The sequence below is a fragment of the Pogoniulus pusillus genome, chromosome 10 (genome assembly GCF_015220805.1).
Source record: "Pogoniulus pusillus isolate bPogPus1 chromosome 10, bPogPus1.pri, whole genome shotgun sequence".
In the NCBI taxonomy this organism is placed as follows: Eukaryota; Metazoa; Chordata; class Aves; order Piciformes; family Lybiidae; genus Pogoniulus; species Pogoniulus pusillus.
In genome coordinates this window covers 23,736,787-23,754,184 of record NC_087273.1, presented here as the reverse complement: position 1 = coordinate 23,754,184, position 17,398 = coordinate 23,736,787, and the positions used below count along the sequence as shown (strand labels likewise).

At 42.0% G+C, this 17,398-nt stretch overlaps 1 protein-coding gene across 7 annotated transcripts in view; it reads right to left on the bottom strand.

The window, feature by feature from the left end:
• Positions 1-17,398, bottom strand: part of LOC135178791 (poly(rC)-binding protein 3-like) — a 714,994-nt gene that overhangs the window by 58,749 nt on the left and 638,847 nt on the right. For all 7 annotated transcript variants that reach the window (XM_064150039.1, XM_064150038.1, XM_064150036.1 and 4 more), the window contains one exon: positions 13,314-13,473. In XM_064150039.1, coding sequence (XP_064006109.1) covers positions 13,314-13,388 — 75 coding nt within the window. In that variant the 5' untranslated portion in view covers positions 13,389-13,473. The remainder of the gene's footprint in view (positions 1-13,313; positions 13,474-17,398) is intronic.

The following is a 17,398-nucleotide window of genomic DNA, read 5'->3' as shown; positions in this document are numbered from 1 at the left end:
CTCAGATAGCAGGTAAGCACTCTCACCTTGAAAACTTTGCCCATTCTTTTCATTCCCAGTTTTCATGTAGAAAGACCTTTGCCACAGGTGAGTATATTGCATTTCTAATGCTACAGACAAGCAATTGTATTTCAGCCTGCAGTGTAATTGCAGCTTTTGTGTATCTGAAGCTTCATTAGAAGCTGCAGGCCTGGTCTTGAATCTGCAAGTCTTTGCCACTGTACACTTACAATGTAACCTGTCCCAATCCATTTGATCATCCTGTGTCTTAACATCAGATGTGGCTCTTTCAGAAATGCATGGACGGGTGATTGCTAATCACTACACAAATATCTTCCTTGGAAATAGAAAAAGATACTTTGGAAACAGAAAAAGCAAGATATCATTTTTAGCCCTGGTAAAAAAGATGGTCTGTTTCAAACAAGAAAATTGGTAACACTTAAACAAGCAGAGCAAGGCATAAAATGTTAGGATTCTCAGTCCATTGAGGTCTGTGCGAGTTTTGTTATAGACTTCAATGGGCTCTGATCATCACCTTGTTATTGCCAAAGAGTACAGGCTGCCAAAGAACTGAAAGAATGAGCAGTGTGAATCCCACTGAGAAAAATATTTCAACAAGGCTGATGACCAGTTCCTTGGAACGTGCCAGAAAAGGTTACTGTAATGGAGTACTTCAAATCTTCCCTTTCTCAAAGGGTGAATTTGAAGTTTATTGTGTAAGGACACAGTTTCCAAACATTCAAGCAAATGTCACTTCTGCTCTTGCACTGGGAGCTGGGATTCTCCTTGGAAATGTGAAGGCAAGGGTACAGGGGGAGACAGAAACATTCACTTCACATGGGTGTTTCGAACTTTTCCAGGTTTTTTTCCATAAAAATTCCTAAAATACCCAAACAAACAAGCAAACAAATAACCCTCCCCCTGAAAAACCCAAACCCCACCCACCCAAAAACCCAACCCAAAACAGACAAACAAATCCAACCCCCCTCAAAAAAACCTGGAACGATTCTAAATGGGTCACTTTTTTGGGGGGGGTCTTAACTGTTTCTACGAAAGATTCTGTAAGTAGTGGTGACAACAGATCCTGTCTTTAATTATGATGAGAAATCTAAATCACTGAAGATTAAATCAGAAGAGCTTGTAATTTATTCTTTAAACTCCTAATGCTACTTCATCAAACCTTTAAGGTTTTTCTTCATACAGTTCAACATTTGTTTCATATAGATTCTTATACTGCCCTAAATTACATGTAGTGTTTAATGAGTTACCTAATGTAATTTTTATGACAGTCAAGTTTTATCAATATTTCTAGCCAATAGTACTTTGAACACTTTGTTTTTTTCAGAACATGTTTCTAAATCCATCAGACACCAAACTGTGCTGTAGTTATCTGAATGGATGGGATGCTGTCACCTACACCTGTTCCTTCAAAGTAGGAGCCTAGTGCAAGGAAGGCACACAGCCTCTTCTGCAGCCCAGGAGAGAAATGACGGGAGGAGGGAAGGATACTGAACTGTTGGAATGAGTCCAGAGGAGGCCACAAAGATGCTCAGAGTGCTGAAGCAGCTCTGCTATGAGGACAGACTACAAGAGTTGGGGCTCTGCAGCCTAGAGAAGGCTTTGAGGAGACCTTGGAGTGGCCTTCCAGTATCTGAAAGGGCCTACAGCAGGGCTGGGGAGGGACTATTTACAAGGTCTTGTAATGACAGGATGAGGAGTAATGGGTTTAAACTGGCAGAGGGGAGATTTAAATTGGATGTTAGGAGGAAGTTTTCACAGTGAGGGTGGTGAGACACTGGCACAAGTTGCCCAGGGAGGTTGTGGCTGCTCCCTCTCTGGAGGTGTTCAAGGTCAGGTTGGATGAGGCCTTGAGTGACCTGTTCTAGTAGGAGGTGTCCCTGCCTATGGTTGGGGGCTTGGAACTGGATGATCTTTGAGGTCCCTTCCAACCTAAGCCATTCTATGATACTATGTTTTGTTCCTAGAAGAGATGCCTAGATTGCCATGAATGTGCCCTACAGTCTGGTGATGCTAATCCTACAGTTCATGTCAAATGCAACTTCAGTGCAGGTCAGACAGGAGTCTGACTTAGCTGTCAAGTAATTGTCAATTAGAATATATTAACAACTCTTGAGCTATTTGCTGGTTTCCAGTGCTTAGGAATACAAGCTAATGACAATTTTTTTATCATCAATTTCAGATTGATTTATTGATTAATTATCTAAGTCATCCCTGGAAGTTTTAAAGGCCAGGCTGGATGAGGCTCTGAGCAACCTGATGCAATGTGAAGTGTCCCTGCCCATTGCAAGGGGGTTTGTGCTAGATGATCCTTGAAGTGCCTTCCAGCCCTGACAATTTTATGATTCTGTAAGTGTAAACACTCTGGGAAACTGAATTACATGATAACAATTTCAAGGTTTCACATAATCACACTTCAGCAGCTGATCAAAAATCAGTGGACAAAAGGAGAAGTTACAAATGGGGGAAACTGTTTTTAATGAATACTTGGTGAGTGGTGGTGGCCCAACAGAGAGCAGAATGCTATTTCTGGAGTTTTGGGAATCATCAGTAGGGAAAAGCAAGGTACCATCAGCGTAACAAAAGATGTCAGCAGAGAAATGGAGCAAATGTCTAAACAAAGACATGAAACAGGTTGTAAGAGAGAAATGCTTCTTAATCAACCATCTGGTGTGCCTTTGCAATAGCAAAAGAAAGACATTAGTTAAGAAAATGAGAGGCTTAAGAAATGGTAACAAACCTTGGTTTAAAGATTAAGCTTTGGTCTGTTGTTGGAGAATTGTTGTTAGCAGAGGACACAGAAATGATAAACATGAGCAACTGTGCTGAGAAACGTCCTTGGGATGCTGCTAGCCCAGGAAATCAAACTGTAAACAACTGAGCACCCCACACACAGCTGCAGTGGGCAGAGTTAGATAGCCAAGGGGGCTGGAGTAGGTGGTCTGGAGCGCTGACCCTTAGATTGTTATGGTATGCTGACCTATTGATGCCTTACAAGTAACCCTGTACCCTCTGACTGTAACCAATCTTGGTGGAGCACGCCTCTTGCTAGAATGCATATAGGTCACTGTGTCATGGAAATAAAGTGGATTTGACCATCTAACCATATTGGTGAACCAAGAGTCATTTTACCCATAGCGCTCCACCGGTTTACTCCGACAGTCTGTGAATATAATGTGTGAAATTCTGTAGTTTCTCTAACTGTGAGGGTAGTTTCATTATTACTGTGTCCCAGGAAACCAAAACAAAATAGGTAGCCATACTAGGAGCATATAAAAGGACAGACCCTGCCTTATTACCACGGAGCATACAGCTTCTACTTCCAGCACTACAGGGTGAATGGAACACTAAGCTCACAGAATCCCTGTGATCAAGCTGCATCTAGAAAGAAAACACATCTGAAAATAAGAATATATACTCTCACCCCAAAGTATCTGACAAAGCATAGGCTACATTCTAAAGCCTGCAATTCATTCAGGCAATGCTGTGATTGCATATGTTTACCCACTTTCTATGAGCAAGGTTAAGGCAGAGTCAGTAGGACTGAACCCTACACACAAGAAAGTGCTACAAAAGCACTGAAATGAAAGAAATACAGCCTCCCTTGGAGGGAGGCACACCTGTCCAGAGACAAGGAAGGGTCCTGGCAACAACCCAAAACATCTGTGGTGATATATTTTTCTAGACCAGCACCAGTTGTCTCTCCCATTCACAAAGAGGCCTAAAACAACCCAGCTCTCTTCTGAGGATAAAATTGCCTATCCTTACATAACCTCATGAATACAGTTGAATGGAAGACCCCGTGAACATATTCCATCACAGTATCACAGTATCACAGTATTATCAGGGTTGGAAGAGACCTCACAGATCATCAAGTCCAACCCTTTACCACAGAGCTCAAGGCTAGACCATGGCACCAAGTGCCACGTCCAACCTTGCCTTGAACAGCCCCAGGGACGGCGACTCCACCACCTCCCTGGGCAGCCCATTCCAGTGTCCAATGACTCTCTCAGTGAAGAACTTTCTCCTCACCTCAAGCCTAAATTTCCCCCATGAGGATATTCTGAACAATGTGCTTGCATGGAGCACATGGTGCTTCAGCATTTTTTAAATGCTGGAAGACAAGTCAGGTTTTGGAAACATGATGCAATGTGTCTCTTCGGGGAACAAATGACTGCTTGAATAACCTGAGTGTCTGATTTGTGTTCCGGGGTTGTGTGGGATTATCCTCACTGACATGAGAGATCTCATGTTACTAGGTGATACTTCAGTTGTCACTGTCTGATGATGTAGGAGACTGCAGTCCAAGCCCTTACTAGAACATATCTCATGCTAACAAATGTGTAGTATATAAGAAGACCTTCCAATCTGTCTTTGTGATGTAGATGCCAGTGTTAGGAATCTGCCACAGGCAACCATGCCAATGGGCATTTTTCATTTGCTTCCTGGTAGTAGGTGGGTAACCATTTCACATTCAAGTTCACACCAAACCTCCTAGCCTTCATCCCAAACACAAACCTAAAATTGGCTCTGCTGAAGAGCAGCACTGAGCAGAGTGTGTGCCTTCTGCAGTCTCAGTTATTTATGAGGATGATAAGGGACTGGAACATCTGTCTTAGGAGAAAAGGCTGAGACACCTGGGGCTCTTTAATCTGAAGAAGACTGAGAGGTGACCTTATTAATGTTTACAAATACTTGAAGGGTGGGGGTTGGGAAGAAGGGGCCAGTCTCTTTTCAGTGGTGCTCTGTGCTAGGACATGGGGCAATGGACACAAACTGGAACACATGAGGTTTCACCTCAACATGCAGAAAGACTTATTTACTGCAAGGGTGACAGCACTGGAACAGGCTCCCCAGGGAAGTTGTGAAGTCTGCTTCTCTAGAGCCTTTCAAGATCTGTTTGGCGATGTTACTGTGTGACCTGCCCTAGGTGATCCTGCTTTGTCAGGGGTGGTGGTGTTGGACTCGATCTCCAGAGATCCCTTCCAACTCCTATCATTCTATGATTCTATGATTACAGCTGTGGACTAATGAGGGAATTCTATGTGACAGAAGTGGGAATATTTGGCTATGGCATCTGGGGACATATTGTGCCCAGGAGCTAAGGGGGAAAGACCTCTGCCCTCTTAGTTATTTTTCAGGCTAGTAAGAACCTTTTGGCTCTTGCTACTACAAACACATGAACAAGAAGTCCACCTTGTGTGGTATATGCACACTTCGAGTTTTGTTCCATAATTACCACAGTAATGCAAACAAACAAAGCAAGAACTGTAATAGCAATAGGCAGGACAATCAATCCTCATAATACCCTGAGAGCAGAACAAACATTGTCTTAGCTGGCATTTTATGTCTGGAATTAAATTACTGACAAGGTACTTTGTTGTATCTCAATAAGTAAAAAATAAAAAAAAAGGGGAAGGAGAAGGGTATTACCTCCAAGACAGGGACAAATTATTTCTGTGCTTGCTTTACAGTCTCCCCGCCCCCCCCCCCCAAAAAAAAAGGCCACTACAAGAATCCCCGGTGCTAAAAATGGATTAATGATGAAATGATGAAAACAGTAATTTTCTCTATGATTTTATTCTGACTATATCCAAGCTATTAAACATGAACAATCACCTTAATGAGTCCAAATTTTCTTTCATATAAGAAATTCTATATATAGCATCGCAAAATAATCACTGATGTGTCTGGAAGTCACCACTGAAGCTGGATGTAAGTTTGCTTAATTAATCAATCATTGCAGTGCTACAAGGCACCCACTGGCTCTGCCGAAACCACCGGGAGACAAGAGTTCCTCAGGGCATCTAAAACTAAGCTGTAAGTACTGGAAGTTTAGTGCCTAGAAGCCAAAGCACTCAGAGTTTTGTCCAAACCTGTACACTTGACTGCAGTGACATTTTTCTGACTCAGTACTGCTGAAACTATGATAAATGTATAATTGAACAAATGCTGTTAGGGAAGGAAAATCTTCACTCAGCCATCATATCTATCCTCCATCAATGCAGATTATACATTCTACACAGTACAATTTTGCTCTTCCCTAGACATGTTTAAAATCTTTTTAGGAGGCTTCCAGAAGCTTCTAAAAATCTCAATATTGTGGATTTCTCTTGGGATTCCCTTATTAGGATTTATTGTAAAAAACACATTTTTGCCCCCTTATTTCCAGCTACAAGCACTTGTTTCACTCAGAATAACAACACTCCATTACACTCATCTTTATTCTCTCCAAGTATCTATGAAAACAACTGAAGAAAGCTAAACAATCTCCTCAGCCTCCTATAACCCCGTTGCTTTTCTGTGATTTCCCCCCCTGCTCAGTTTTCAACATCACTCACACATGTTGCACCTGCTGCTGAGCACAGAACCCCAGGTGTGAATTTGCAGGGACAGTAAGGTAATTAACATTTCTTTGCCCCACAATGCACTAAAACATTGCATCCAGAACTGCAAGCCCATTTGCTGCAATAGCTTTCCTCCCTAACTCAGCACATCCCAAATGTGCCACTCTCTGGACACTGCCACATCTGATGCCTTTCAGCCTTTTATGCTTTCCAGAATTCCATCTCTCACTGAACATGTACCTCCTAAATTATCTTCTCCAGTTAATTGCTTCAACTCTCCAATTTACAGCTCTCAGTATTTGGCAAGAGTTCTACATCCTGCCAATTTTTCCTTCCCTCTTTCATCCTATTTGTGAATTATTTCCTTGTTTTTCCCAACCGTCTGACTTTATTAATCCACTTCATTTTCTACTTCCGAATTCCTTCCCTTCTTCTAAAAGATTTCTTAGACTTAATATATTATTATATTCTACTTTGTTTTCTTGCAGATTTCACTGTACTGAATATGGTTTAATTAAAGCACACCTTCATGCAGTGCCTCTGGAAATGATGCATTTTTGCTTCTGCAGGTTTGTACTGGAAGGAGAAAGCAGAGAATCCTGTGCCACCACAACAAGATGATGATCTGTCCTTTCCGTGTGGGCACAATTGAACATTTTCTCCTGTTTCGTCTCATCGACATGACTTCTGAATCTCCCTTAAGCTACTTTCCTGAAATTTATTAACTCTCTCCTAGCACAATCTCTTTATCATATGCAACTACAATTAACCTTTAATGATGAGTCTCTAGGGTCACAGAATCACAGAATGGCTTGAGTTGGAAGAGACCTTAAAGACCATCTAGTTCCAGTCCCCCTGCCACAGGCAGGGACACCTTTTGCTAGACCAGGTTGCTCAAAGCCTCATCCAGTCTGGTCTTAAACACCTCCACAGATGAGGCATCCACAACTTCTCTGAGCAACCTGTTTCAGTGTATCATCACCCTCACAGTAAAGAATTTCTTCCTAATGTCTAATCTAAATTTACCCTGCTCTAGTTTAAAATGATTGCCCCTTGTCCTGTCACCACAGGCTCTTATAAAACAGTCCCTCTCCAGCTTTCCTGTGTGTCCCCTTCAGGTACTGGTAGGCCACTACAAGGTCTTCCACAGAGCCTTCCCTTCTCCAGGCTGAACAAGCCCAATTCCCTTAGCCTGTCCTTGTAGGAGAAGTACTCCAGTCATCTGATCATCTTCATGGCCATTGTCTCCATCCTTTCCAACAGATCCAAGTCCCTGTTGCACTGAGGGCTCCAGACCTGGACACAGCTGTCCAGGTGAGGTTTCACAATAGCAGAAGGGCAGAATCAGTTCCCTTGACCTGCTGGCACATGCATGTGTTGATGCATCCCAGGGTGTGGTAGGCATTTTGGGCTGCAAGACCACATTGCTGGCTTATGCCAAGCACTATCAACCAGCATCCCCAAATCCCTTCTTCTGGGCTGCTCTCAAACCACTCATCACTTTTCCTAAATTGGTGCTTGGGGTCACCCTGATGCCTTGTCAAACTTCATGAGTTTGGCTTGAGCTCACCTCTCCAGCCCATCAAGGTTCCCCTGGATGGCATCCCTTCCCTAAAGTGTGTTGATAGCAGCACACAGCTTGGTGTCATAACAAATTTCCTGAAGGTGCACTTGGTCTCACTGTCCATGTCACTGACAAATATGTTAAAGAGTTCCAGTCCCAGCACTGATCTCTGAGGAACTCCACTCGTCACAGGTCTCCATCTGGACATTGAACCATTGATTTTGACACTTTGAGAGTGGCCATCCAGCCATTTTCTTATTCACAAAGTGGTCCATCAGATCTGTGTCCTTCTAATTTAGAGACCAGGATGTTGTGTGGGACAGTGTCAAACGGTTTGCACAAGTTCAGGAAGATGATGTCAGTTGCTCTTCCCTTATCCACTGATGCTGTGACCCCACCATAAAAAGCCGTCAAATTTGGAAGGTAGGATTTGCCCTTTGTGAATCCACACTGGTTGCCAACAATTACCTCCTTGTTTTCCATGTGCCTTAGCAGACTCTTCAGAAAGACCTGCTCCATTATCTGGCCACGCACCTAAGTCAGACTGTAGTTCTCTGGGTCTTCCTTATCTCCCTTTCTGAAAAGAAGGCTTATGTTTCTTGTTCTTCCATTTAGTGGAACTTCACCAGGCTGCCATGACTCTTTCAAGTATGACAGAAAATGGATTTGTAACTTCATCTGCTACTCCCCTTAGGATCTGCAGACAGATCCATGGACTTGTGTACCTTCAAGATCAGTAGATGGTCTTCTCTTACAATGGGTCCTAATCAGCCTGTTAACACTGCCTGTGTATGAATCCAAACCAGTCCAAAACCATGTAACCATTATCCTGCAGAGTCAAAGGAGGTGCTTTTTCAAGAATTCTTTCTTTATGGGCATGCATGACCAAAACTAGAACTAGAGCACTGCAAATGTCAAGCATTAAGGTATGTCAGCAGATACCTGCAGGCGAGGCTATGATTTTTCACAACTGTCCAGCCTCATTACTTTAGTTAGTAAGCAAGAAACCATTATGTTAGTAAGGAAGGAAAAACAACAAACAAACAAACAAAAAACCCCCAAACTGCAAAACAGCAGCCACAAGTCAGGAGAATAAAAAAAATTCGGCAGAAGGTAACACTGAGTTCCATCAAACAACTTAGAACACATGGATAGGCAAAGGACTTTTGATTTTGACAAAAAATTAAAAAGGTAGAAAAAGTGAAAGATGTGTTCCTTTTGGAGCCTGAGAGTTGCCTTCCTTGCAGAGGGCTTTGATAGCTGGGTGCTGTTTGCCCATTAATCCATGCATGCTCAGTTTGGGTTCACTAAGCCACTCAAAAATGCTGCTACATTTGCCTTTGCTGGAAGCAGAAATCTTACAATCCCTGCAGCAGTCTAATCCTGATCATAAATTAAAATTTAAGTTTACAAAGGTAAAAAATAAAAAATCTGTATCTATTCACATATCTGTCCTACACAGTGATTTTACTTATTTTACTTCAAAACCCATCAGGAATTAGAGGGGGAATACAGAAGTAGGGCAATGTAAACAACCTCAGCACATATTCCCTGTTTTTCTCTACTGAAAGGCATGAAACAGCTTTAGTCCTTAATGTGGTGCCTCTTTCTCATTAATAAAAGATGAAAATGCATCTCTGCATTATTTAATATGAAATTCCTGCATATACTTCAAAAATCTTTCCTGTTCTTGCCCTCTCTGAAGCAGCATTCAGGTATTTCAGTTAAAAAGATCCTGAGAAGCAGAGGCTGCAGCATCATGGCAGCTTTAAAGGATGTAATCAATTTAGCTCAACTTGTCCTTAAAGACTTCCAGTGAGAGAAGGTGCAGCATGTTTGGGCAGGCCTCTCCCTCCTCACATGCCCACATAACACATTTTCCCTGACGTTGCTTTTAAAATGGATGTGAAGAATGTCTGACTGCTGCCCTTGCAGCATACTCCCCAACACCTGTCCTCTAATTCATCGCAACCAAGTATGACAACTGCTTTGTGTTGCTCTTGGTTTCTCTTCAGGGCTATCATACTCCCACAAGTGTCTTAAGAAGGGCACTAAAGCTGGTGAAGGGTCTAGAGAACAGGTCTTGTGAGAGGCAGCTGAAAGAACTGGGATTGCTTATTCTGCTACCTAAAAGGAGGCTGTGGTGTTAGTCTCTTCTCCCAAGAAAAAAGTGGAAATGGCCTCAAGTTGCACCAAGGTGGGTTTAGATTTGGGATCAGGAAAAATGTCTTCACTGTGTTGTTTTGTTTGTTGTTGCTAAATACACTTTTTAATTGCCTGCCCACTTGTAGATATCTGTCCACTCATCCAAATCCTGAGTTTTCTGTCTGTAGTTACAGAATTTAGCTTAATTGCCTAATGAAGATGTCTGCTCCTTGACTTAAAGCCCCTACAAAATATAGGAAAAGTACACATTGAAAATTTCCTAAATATGCAGAATTTATAGTCAAGATAAATAAGCATAGCAGAACAAGCTCTGGACTTTCAGTCAAAATTAATGCAAATATTGCAAAGCACACAGAGCTTCCCTTTACTATTATACACTAGTAACAAAGTTTTGGAGACAGATCTAAGGTTAGTAAGAACAGATCTGCATATTTCAATGAAATGTACTAATAAATACATCAGCCTAAAATGAGAACACAAGTAACACAAAACTGGGAGGGATGGCTGCCACACCAGAAGGCTGTGCTGCCATTCTGTGAGACCTGGACAGGCTGGAAAGTCAGCTGGGGAGAAATTTAATGAAACACAACAAGGTCAAGTGTAGAGTCATGCATCTGGGAAAGAAGAACTTCATGTGTCATCCTGTGTCAGTACAGGTTGGGGCTGACCTGTTGGAGAGCAGCTCTGGGGAAAATGACCTGACAGTCCTGGTGGACAACAGGATGACCACGAAACCAGCAATGTGCCCTTGTGGCCAAGAAGGCCAATAGCATCCTGAGGTATGACTGGTAGCTTGAGGGAGGCTCTCCTCCCGCTCTTCTCTGCTCTGGTAAGGCTGCGTCTGGAACACTGCATCCAGTTCTGGGCCTCTCAGTTGAAGAAGGACAGGAAACTGCTTGAAACACTCCAGCATAGAGCCACAAAGATGATGGAGAGAGTAGAACACATCCCCTGTGAGGAAAGGTTGGGTGTCTTTATCTTGGAGAAGAGGAGTCTGAAGGATGACCTCATTACTGTTTGTAAGTATGTGAAGGGTTAGTGTCAGGAGGATGGAACCAGGCTCTTCAAAGTGTCCAATGATAGGACAAGGGGCAATGGGCTCAAGCTGGAGCATAGGAGGTTCTGTGTAAACATAAGGAAAAACTTTTTCACTTTGAAGATGACAGAACACTTGAACAGGCTGCCCAGAGATTGAGTGTCCTTCACCGAAGACCTTCAAAACCCACCTAGATATATTCTTGTGTGAATTGCTCTAGGTGATCCTGTTCCATCAGGGAAGTTGGACTCGACGATCTTTTGAAGTGCCTTCCAACCCCTAGCACTCTGTGATTCTGTGATCTTCAAAAATCATCTCCCTGAATCCAGTTTGCTGCTGTCACTTTTTATAACAATCTTTTAATTCCCTTCTTCTCCTTCAAGCTATGAGCAGTTATTTACAATTCAAGCTCTGCTTCATTTAATTGCTTTGTCTAGAAATTTCTGCCAATGCCATTGTTGCAAAAAAACTTAAGGAAGGGCCTAGAAATGTGTTTCTTCTTTTTCAAAGGCACATAAAGCTTTCAGAGCGACCTTTTCACACTGAGTTCATATTGACTCAGAGATCCTTCATTCTGCTATATAGTTATTTCTAAATTACAAAAATGACATCAAAGAAACCATAGGAAATTTCCTTTTATGACCAGAATAAATTCTGATTTAATGTCCTCTTTATAATACTGAGGCATGATACAATACATGATTAGAGCATGGTAGAGTTAATAGTATACCCATCATGCCTTCTTAACTGGGAACACACAGAACCATAGAATACCAGGGGTTGGAAGGGACCTCAAAAGCTCATCCAGTCCAACCTCCCCTGCCAGAGCAGGATCACCTATACCAGATCACACAGGAACACATCCAGGCAGGTTTTGAATATCTCCAGAGAGACTCCATAACGCCCCTGGGCAGCCTGTTCCAGTGTTCTGTCACCCTCACAGGGAAAAAAATGCTCCTCATGTTTAAATGAAATTTCCACCCATTGCCCCTTGTCCTGTCATCGGGCATCACTGAGCAGAGCCTGGCTCCAGCCTCCTGGCACTCACCTTTACATATTTATAACCATTGACGAGATCACCTCTCAGTCTCCTCTTCTCCAAGCAGCACAGCCCCAGCTCCTTCAGTTTCTTCTTGTAACAGAGATGTTCCATTCCCTTCATCATTGTTGTGGCTCTGCGCTGGACACTCTGAAGCAGTTCTGTGTCCCTCTTGAACTGGGGGGCCCAGAACTGAACACAGTACTCCAGATGAGGCCTCACCAGGGCAGAGCAGAGGGGCAGGAGAACCCCTCTCAAGATGGTACACTCTCACTTAAAATTTGAACTTTGTAGCTTTTATGGGTTTAATTTAGACCCTTGGGACTGCACATGCATTGGAGATTTGGCATACAATATTGTTAAAAGTGGCTGCACACACAATCATTGGTGTTTAACATGGAAAATTAGCTTTTCCTCATTTAACTTATGTGGGTTTTTAAAAATTATTTGTTTAAAAAAAACCCCTCACCCACAGTTTAACTAAGATGTCCTGAAAACAACAGGTACTTGGTTTTTGCTTTAAAGGCATGAATCTGAAAGAAGCAGAGATATCTGACAGTGGTTAAAAAACAGTATGTCTAAGCACATGGGAATTTGACTGAAAACAGCAGGGCTACTCATACTGCCCAGAAGAAGGATGTGTTCAAATGCTTTTTCAGATTGGAACCACAACCTGGTACAATCAGCCTCTAAGACCTAAGTTTGAATGCAGACATATACAAGTTTAAGGTGCGTTTGGTAAGGAAGACATATCCCTATTTAAAATGCAGATATTATGCACCATATGTCTGCCTGAAGCTGAATCTTTCAGAGGGAAAAAAAAAATCAAATAATATCATTATATCATTTGTGATGCAGTGCAAACTTAAGTATGATATCTTGAAAAGCAGCGGGTGATTTTTGGGTCACGGAAATGGTGCTTTTGACTCAAGTCAGAGGGTCACAGGATCACAGGATGACAGGGATTGGAAGAAACCCAAAGACATCATCAAGTCCCAGCCCCATTGCCAGAGCAGGACCATAATTTAGCTCAGGTCACAGAAGGAGCAAACCATCTGTGAATGGCAGTGTTGGGCTCTGATGGCAGCTGCATACACTCGCTCAATACACAAGTAACTGGTGTGGCAACAGTAACTGCTTCACCTTGCCGTGCATGAGAAGGCGTATGGTAAGTGTGACATTGAGACCGTCAGTCGCTCTGCTGTCCCTTGTGTTCATCCTGGCCTCGTATCTTCGATACTTGAAAGCAGCTTCGTTTTTGGTTTTGGTGGTGGTTTTGTGACCCCTTATTCACTTAATCAACCTACAAAGAGAGAAAGAGGAAAAAAAAGTACCACTGAGTGGCTGAAGCTGCTGTGAACTGAGCAGATCACATTGTACAAATAAATGAACATTCCTTCTTTTGATTTTCTGGACAACAATTTAGTATCAAAAGGCTCCTTTGATTATTATCCCTCCCCAACCAACTTTTTAGTCCTTCATCAAATACAAGACAAACTCTTTTTTGAAACCATAACAATTTTCCTCACTTCCTGTACTTTGAGCTGGAAGCACAAAGCACAACAGAATGAAATACAACGGCTTTCTTCTGGACAGCTCTTCCTCTCTGTTAACATTTGCAGTGTGTATATGCAATACAGATATACATTTTTACATGTGCCTGCTGTGGTTTGCATTTTTCATTCTGTTACTATCATTTTCTCTTTTTGCTCTTGCAGAAGAGATATTTCTGTTTTCTTTCCAGCTAGAGAGAAATTAATTCTGAGCCTAAACACTGATCCCTGCCAGCAACAGCAGATGACACATTATCAAAGACATCTGAATAACTAAAAGTCACTTGCTGCTGTAAATCTGGGCACTGTCTGACTTTGTTTTTGTCTACCAAGCCCAGAGGTGATTCAGCCCCATGTAGAAGGAGATTTTTCTTAATTCCTAATGAGAAACTGCAGATTTTCAGTCACTTACAAAGCCATAAATATCCTAAAATTCTAATGAAAACTACAAGGGCCGGCTTTGAAGGGATAAACATGATGCACTATGAGTTTATTAATGCAGGGACATTTATCATTACAAATAAAGATGGGGCAGGAAGGAACATTACCAAAGGCAAGCAAATTCCACAGTAGAAAAGGCTTTCAGATTCCTTATTTGGTTTTGGGCTTTTCAGGCCTATCTTACAGAATGTAGGAACCTTAAACAGGTATCATGCCTTTCTGGAATCAACTCTTATTAATTACAACTCTATTGGCATCTTGGTGTTTCCCAAAAAATTGACTAGGTTTGGCTAATGAGCACTCCTGGGGACAATTGTTTTGTGGCTCAGAGCACACAGCAGTGTCTCACTGGGGTTGCAGGATGTGGAAACTGCCCAGGAACAGGACAAAATTACTGGAAAGACCTACAAAATCACTCACCTACGAAGGTTGGTGGTAGCATCACACAAACTGTTTTGTCAACTGATTAAGCTCCATCTTAAGAGTCCCTAAGCATTGCTATACTAGATGAAAGTAAAGTCCATATTAGCCAAACATGCTCTGCATGAATTCTTAACAAACGCTTATGTATGAATGCTTAAGCAATGCTTAAAACAAGAGCACAGGAAACACGTATGGAGTCATTGTCAACAAACTTCCTCAGCTGCCAGCAATCAGCAATTCAGAGTCTTCTAGGACAGTGCAGGAGACCAGAATTTTCAATAGCCATTGGTAGACCACTCTTTGATTTTTTCTAAACCCTTCTTGAATTCTCCAGAACTTTTGGTCTTGCATCTTAATTTTTAATGTGGGGAAAAATGTGGTCTATTTTATCTGGCTTAAACCTGCTGGCTGTTATTTCCCTTTGTTACAATTTTTGCCCTTTATGTATTATTTGAAGACCATCTGAGAAAGTCACTGCTCTGATGACTGATGTTTGTCTCTTGAGACTCAGCCTGCCAGTGGCCAAGCCACTCCTGGTAATTTTGCTGCTGGGAAGCATTGGAAGATGAAGAGTTTTCTTTCAAGTCTCTGCAGGAGTATTCAGGACCACAGAGAGCTTTTGTGCATTCAGTGACTGCAAGAATAAGACGCAGGCATGCTTGACGAGGGGTGAAAGGCAAGAAGGAGAAACAGCAACTTAAACTCCCCCTTCCTAAAAGAAAATACATTATTTGCTACCACAGAACATCTCCTGCCTACATACCTCACTGACAGGGCTGACTTCCTCTAACCCAGCATGGACTTACTGTTTTTCATACCATATGCTCTACCACTCAGGCCACTTATTCCATATTTCTAGGCTTATCACTTACATTACATATCAGCTATCCAGATGGAGAAAAGAAAAGTAAGGTGCCTGGGTGAGAAGGCAGGCAACAGAATGAGCCTGACTATGTGTTCCATGATGTTCCACTTTTCCTGATGCCAGAGGAAAGCCAGGGTATCCCACAGAAGAGCAGAGTACCATGCAGGCAGATACAGTCAATAGCATGGCTGACTGTCAACAGTGAGGGTTTATGCATTTTACCCTGCATTCAGCAGAGTGCAGGCAATGACAGGAGGACAGTTGGACAACATCCTTTTTCTGATCTTGGGACTCTGAAGCAGAATGCACATAATCCAAATCAGAATGCCTAGAGCCAGATTCAGGGCTCTGCAACGCCAAGTAACAAGAAAAAAAACCCAAACGACCCCCCCCCCATATCAACCACAACCCCCCCCCCAAAAAAAAAAAAAAAAAACACCAAAAACAACCCAAGTCCTGTACAAAGAAATAAAGTAGATAGTATCTGATAGTTCCCAGCAAATGGCATATATGTGAATCCCATGGAGCTGAGAGTGATCTATTGAGGACATTTCCACTGCAAAAAGTGAATATTCCTCCTCAAGCAGAAAAAGGCATCCAAACACATTATTTATTTGTTTTCAAAGCACATCTAGTCATGCAAATGTCTGTTAAATATATAAGTTCATCTTTCTAGACATTTTCAGCATTGGTTACCCCAAGCTGGCATAGAATAGTATGTTCTATACGCTGACTATTCATTACACAGGGACCATCAATTTTCTAATACGGCTTTTCAATAATTGTTGGTGGACTAAGCAATTAAAATGACAAGCAGCTAAGCCACATGGTCATCAAGCTGCTACAAAGAACAACACAGTTCCACAGTGATTCCACTGAATTAATAAAAGCTACAAGATTAATCATACAGCCAAAGTGCAATACCACCCCCCCCACACATACACCCTCTGCCATGCATACACATGGAGGTTAGGAATCCATGTAGCCGGGGGCATAGTTTGCAATGGCTGCCTGAAGTCTGAGGCATGGAAACACAAGCTCATGACCTTCTTTCTTCCTGCCCTTTAAGTCTACTAATCCTCTCCTAAGAAAATAAGCAGAACATTTCAGAGAATATGGCTGCACAGTGCTGAAAAAAAAAAGTTTTAAATCTCTAAGGTGGCCACTTTAGGCATGCAGGATAATGCCTCTGATTCCACAGCAGGCACAAATGCCAAAGATGAATAAAATCAACACAGTACCAAGATAGATACGGACCAATTAATCTTTTGAGTTTAAAGGTACAATAAATTATTTGACATCCATAAATCTGCCAAGAAAGTTACTCATTTGGAAGATCCAGAGGAGTGAGAGGGAGGAGGGAGAGAAAGAGTATGCATGGGGTGAAATGGGGTGGAGTTGCAGCCACAGAGGTGTGCTGGAAAGAAAAGAGATGCAGAGAAGAGAGAAGTGAGAAAGAGAGAAAGCTTCAGATGGCTGATACATGGAATAATGCAAGAACAATCAACATAGAAGAACCATCTAAAAGTGTTCAAGGAAGAAGCCTGCTCTGACAACTGAAATCTCATTTTTTAAATCTGAGTCTATCAAGAAAGATGAAGCAGGTCAGAGAACCCAGCACAGCATTCCTTGTGCTTGAGCATGAAAAGGGACTCTTGCACAGAATATTGGTGCTTCATCACTGTCAAGAAAAAGAAGAAAGTAAAGAAGAATCTACAGACTAAATAAAAAGGAAAAAAAAAATCTGGTTGCTCCACTGGAAGAAAAAAACCTCAGAACTTATAACAAAGAAAGAAGGAAGAGGGAACTTATAGTGACATTCAGCAGAAGCCAGGCATATTATAAGTAAGAGCACTTAAACTCAGTCATATAGTTCCCATGTATCCGTAGATTTTAAAAAGAGAAAAATTCAGTAAGAGAAACATAAGAACATACAGTCTCTCACA